This window comes from Coffea arabica, chromosome 2c, assembly GCF_036785885.1.
Source record: "Coffea arabica cultivar ET-39 chromosome 2c, Coffea Arabica ET-39 HiFi, whole genome shotgun sequence".
Classification (NCBI taxonomy): Eukaryota; Viridiplantae; Streptophyta; class Magnoliopsida; order Gentianales; family Rubiaceae; genus Coffea; species Coffea arabica.
In genome coordinates, this window is record NC_092312.1 from 11,132,100 (window position 1) to 11,136,674 (window position 4,575).

The 4,575-nt window shown below is 39.1% G+C and overlaps 1 protein-coding gene across 1 annotated transcript; it reads left to right on the plus strand.

Annotated features, from left to right (window-relative positions):
- The first annotated feature begins 273 nt into the window (after positions 1-273).
- On the plus strand, positions 274-4,121 carry LOC113725941 (3',5'-bisphosphate nucleotidase AHL-like). The gene is made up of 3 exons (XM_027249391.2): positions 274-789; positions 2,874-3,561; positions 3,656-4,121. Exons 1-3 carry the CDS (start codon positions 387-389, stop codon positions 3,957-3,959), a joined length of 1,395 nt encoding a protein of 464 aa, XP_027105192.1. The 5' UTR covers positions 274-386; the 3' UTR covers positions 3,960-4,121.
- The last annotated feature ends 454 nt before the right edge of the window (positions 4,122-4,575 follow it).

Genomic DNA, 4,575 nt, shown 5'->3' on the forward strand with positions numbered 1-4,575 from the left:
ATCTAGTGAATATTTAACATTAAGATGGTGGTGGTGTCACATGTGCGTGCCCCTTATCATAGGATTTTCAATCAAATAACCATCATCATCAGATTTTGAAAGTTCTCCTGTTTTTATATTTATTATGAAAAAATTAAAATGGCTAATGATTTGATTAGTTTTCTTTTATGGATAGTATAAATCATACACCGACGGTCCATACAAAATTAATAAGGTTAACGAGACGGTGACAAATAGTCCAAATAACCCCTTTAAAAAGGTTGCATATTGGGATCCCTCATCGGTCTATCCACATCAAATCATTAATCCAAATTTCAGCCCATGGTTCCCGAAGGAAAGGGGCAAAGGTCCCCTGTAGACTTCCCTCTCTAAATCTCATCTTTAAAATGCCGACTTTTTCTTCAGGCTTTGCTGCCAAATTCCCCTTTGCCTTGGTCCAGAGAAGTAATTCCTTCCCTGGCCACCTGACAAAATTTCCCATCTTATCTGACAAAAAGCATAACCGCCAGAATCTAACCAACTTATCCGTCTGTGTGTTGAACTCGAGGTCCAACCAGAATAATCACTCTGCTTCAACGATGGAAGAAATCAACGGGTTGGAGTTTGACACACCATTTTCATCAGAAACAAAGGACGAGTTTTCCAAAGAATTGGAAGTTGCTGTTAAAGCAGTGCATATGGCTTGTATGCTGTGTCAAAGAGTTCAAGAAAGCTTGGTTTCTGAAACCCATGAGGCCAATGATCAACAAGTTCATTCCAAGGATGACAATTCTCCTGTGACAGTCGCAGGTACAAAATGTTCTATCTATCCTTAACTGACGTGAGCTGTTGTTCAAATTTGACTGTTGACTGTGTTTCTTGTCTTTCATTGGCTGGAATTGTCCTTTATGGTTAAAATATTAACTTCCTTGTGTTGGACTGAAACACTGCTGAGGCTGCTAAAAAGTGTAGGCTGACAAAATTTTGAACCGTGACGGGGTTGGGGTCGGGGTTGGGGGGGTTGTTATGGGTCACAATATTCGGTGGATTTTGGAATATGTATTGGGAGCCAATATGGCTGTCAAGTTGCAACATATTATCCAACTGTTTTGCTCCCAACTGCCGCATGTTTCATTTTCTAATTGCTTAAGAGCGGTGGAATCCACACGTGATGAGGTATAAGAGTTTATTTTAGTCTCAAACAAGCTTCAATTTCAGTGTTCTCTCTTAGCTGAAAAACGAAAGAGATCCAATGTTCTCGAGGATATTGGTGTTTTAGATCGTGATTTGGCCCAACCTACAACTATTGGCTGTGACAGTGACAGTAGTACTAGTGGGTGAAAAAGGTTTCAAAATTTTAATGTGGGGATATATTCAGAAGTTTAAGAACTAGTCAAAGGTCTGTTCTGCTGTGGGAAAAAAAAATGAAAGAAAAACTGATATCGGATTCATCAGTTACAGAATTAATAATTCTGATTTGTCAGTTATAGAAAGGACTTCTAACCTGTCCTTGATTAGTTAACTGTACGAAAACTCCTGGAACTGCTGTGAGCTATCTCCACTTATCAAGAAGCTGTTTTGGGTTTACAAGCTGCAAATTATGTCCAGAAAATCTTTTGCTTGTTAATCACTTTCTTTAACTTAATTAAAAGAAGGGCATGTTCTTGGCTCGTTAATAGTGTAAAAGAAATAACGGATATCCTGATTTCACATGTGCTTTGGTTTATAGAAGGTTCCGTGACTCATCTATCTCTTTGGCCAATTTCGCTGCAAGGTTTACTTTTTAATAGATAAGGTGTTGAATGGCGTATGCACAAATACAGCAGTAGTTTTCCTTGAGCCTATTCATGATCTCTACAAATTTTCTGTTGTTTTTTCAGTCATCAGTTATTTCTGCTGCTCTTGAAATTGTCATTTTTCTTTTAAAGTATCAGAAACGTGTTGGTTTTAGTTAAATCACCAATTTCTGGAGACATGATTGACAAAGTCTAATCGGTGGCTAGCTAAAATGAATATTATGCTCAAAGTTTTTTCTTTTCCCTGTGCTCCTGGGAAAAGCACATTCAAATATTGTGGTTTAGTCTCCAACTTTTAGGATATCCAAGTTACTACTAGGCTGCGATGGTGAATTTTATGTTTTGAGTAGTTTGGTGGTTTTGTTCAGCTTGTAACTGGAAGATCCATTTCAAATAATAAAATTACTTTTAAATACCAGAGAACGAAGCACAGTTCAACAGATAGCAGGAAACTTTGCCTCAAGGGACAACTTTTCTTGTATAGGAGTTTATGTGAAATTATGTGTATGACAATATGCTGTTCTTACTTCCCGCATATTTACCCTCTCTTCCACAGAAAAGCAATTCATGTAAAATCAGCATATTTTCTTTTAAAGTCAAGTTTCCTGTATAATGCTTAATCAATTTTCCATGAAGCAGCTACTGAGTAATATGGAAGCAAATATCACACATCTCATCACTGGTTCGTTCAAAGTTATGGTTCTTTTTTCCCCCCTAGTTAATCATTTGAAAGTTCATCAGATTTAATGATTGTGTTCTATTTGGAGGTCATAATTTGGAATTCTTGAGATCCTACAGTCATCATCTATAAAACCACCAAAAATATCCCTATTCAAAGCTGATAAACTCCAATGTTCTTTTGCCAATGTCACCTTTAATGGTATGCTATGTCTTAATGTCGCTAAGTAAATATTTTGCACAGGCTTATGTAATTATTTCCAAAAATTTTCTGCCCTTTACTTTCTATCAGGTATATATTTCTCTTGTTTCATCAGGCCATCATCATTTTTATCCAATTTTGGATAAATCATCTAGATATTTGATCTCCAACTTTGGATTGCTAATTCAACTAGTGTCTTATTTGCGTCTTGCAAACAGATTGGAGTGTCCAAGCAACAGTGAGCTGGGTCCTTTCTGAGGCTTTTGGCAGTGAAAATGTTTCAATTGTTGCGGAAGAAGATGTTGAGGTACTGTCAAAGGCTAGTTCAGCTGACCTACTTAAAAGTGTGGTAAAGAAAGTGAATCAATGTTTAGCCAAAGCCCCACTATTGGGACTGGAAGCTCCCTCGAGGCCTCTAGATATGAGAGAGGTTCTAAATGCAATCAGTCGATGCAACTCAAGGGGTGGGAAAAGTGGAAGGTTTTGGGTTCTTGATCCTGTTGATGGCACCTTGGGCTTTGTGCGTGGGGATCAGTATGCCATTGCTCTGGCATTGATAGAAGATGGAGAACCTGTCATAGGAGTACTTGGATGTCCAAATTACCCAATGAAGAAGGATTGGCTGAGCTATCAAAATGGTTACCGCAGACTTTTATCTAGATTGACCTCACCAACATCAGAAGCTTATGCCAAGGGGTCTGTAATCTATGCCAGGAAGGGTAGTGGCAAAGCCTGGATGCAGACATTACTCCATGGAGATAAGAAGTTTGTTTGGCCAAACTCTGCAAGGCAGATTAAAGTATCCTCCATTGGCAACCCTGCAATGGCTACCTTCTGTGAACCAGTTGAGAAGGCAAATTCTAGTCATTCCTTCACAGCGGGGTTAGCTCATAGTGTTGGAATGAGGTGCGTACATTTTCCCATTCCTCTTAGTTACATTACCAAATGCGATGCTGGGTGATAAATCTTGTGAAACTTCTTTTTTTCTTAATCAATTTAGGAACCAACCGTTGCGTCTGTATAGCATGGTGAAGTATGCAGCCATAGCCCGAGGAGACGCTGAGGTTTTCATGAAGTTTGCCAGGACTGGTTACAAGGAGAAGATATGGGATCATGCAGCTGGAGTGGTAATCATTGAAGAGGCTGGTGGTGTGGTAACTGATGCCGGAGGACAGCCACTAGACTTCTCGAAAGGCATATATTTGGAAGGTCTTGATCGGGGTATAATCGCCTGTGCTGGAGCCGGACTGCATGAGAAGATCCTGAGCGCTGTGGAAGATAGCTGGAACAGTTCTAGTCTTTAATATGTACTGTAATTGAGTGGATCAAGAAAAGTTAAAAAAGACCTTGGGATACTTTGTACAAATGATAGCAGAAGTTACCGTTTGTTCCTGGAGGCTTTCATGGCTTTGCCTGTAATGCTGCTGTTTCTCAAAAGATAGTGAAAATATCACATTTCTTACTTATATTTGTTTCTGCAAACGGATGAAGATGTATTATATATACACTTTGATATCTGTTCCACCGGTCCATCTTCAATGGTTACTGATCAGATCAGATTAGAGCAGTTAATGTCAGGTGTTGCAATTTTAATCTTATAGCGGATTAATTAATTAGCTTGTAAATCTAGACCTTGTCCGGTCTAGACTCGGGGGGCATCTTCAGTTGCTGCAAAACTGCAGCGTATGGGTTGTGGCCCAGATCGGCCGCATTAGGTTTTGGGCCGGGCCACTCCTTTAAACTTTAGGGAAAAATAATTGTTTTCAAATTTGTACTCACAGTACTAAAAACTACTACTATCCTAGTACTAATCAACGCTTCTTGAGCCTCCACTACCCTACCATTTTAAAAGTTGCTGTCGCCCGGACAATAGAGGATTTTATTGACAAAGAGTCGTCATATTACACAGCGAATAGTCAA

Bases quoted from the DNA above. Each gene is read 5' to 3' on its own strand.
- LOC113725941 (XM_027249391.2), top strand. From the start codon at position 387: ATGCCGACTTTTTCTTCAGGCTTTGCTGCCAAATTCCCCTTTGCCTTG. The intron at 790-2,873 runs GTACAAAATGTT...TCTTGCAAACAG, and splicing joins TTCTCCTGTGACAGTCGCAG to ATTGGAGTGTCCAAGCAACA. The intron at 3,562-3,655 runs GTGCGTACATTT...TAATCAATTTAG, and splicing joins GCTCATAGTGTTGGAATGAG to GAACCAACCGTTGCGTCTGT.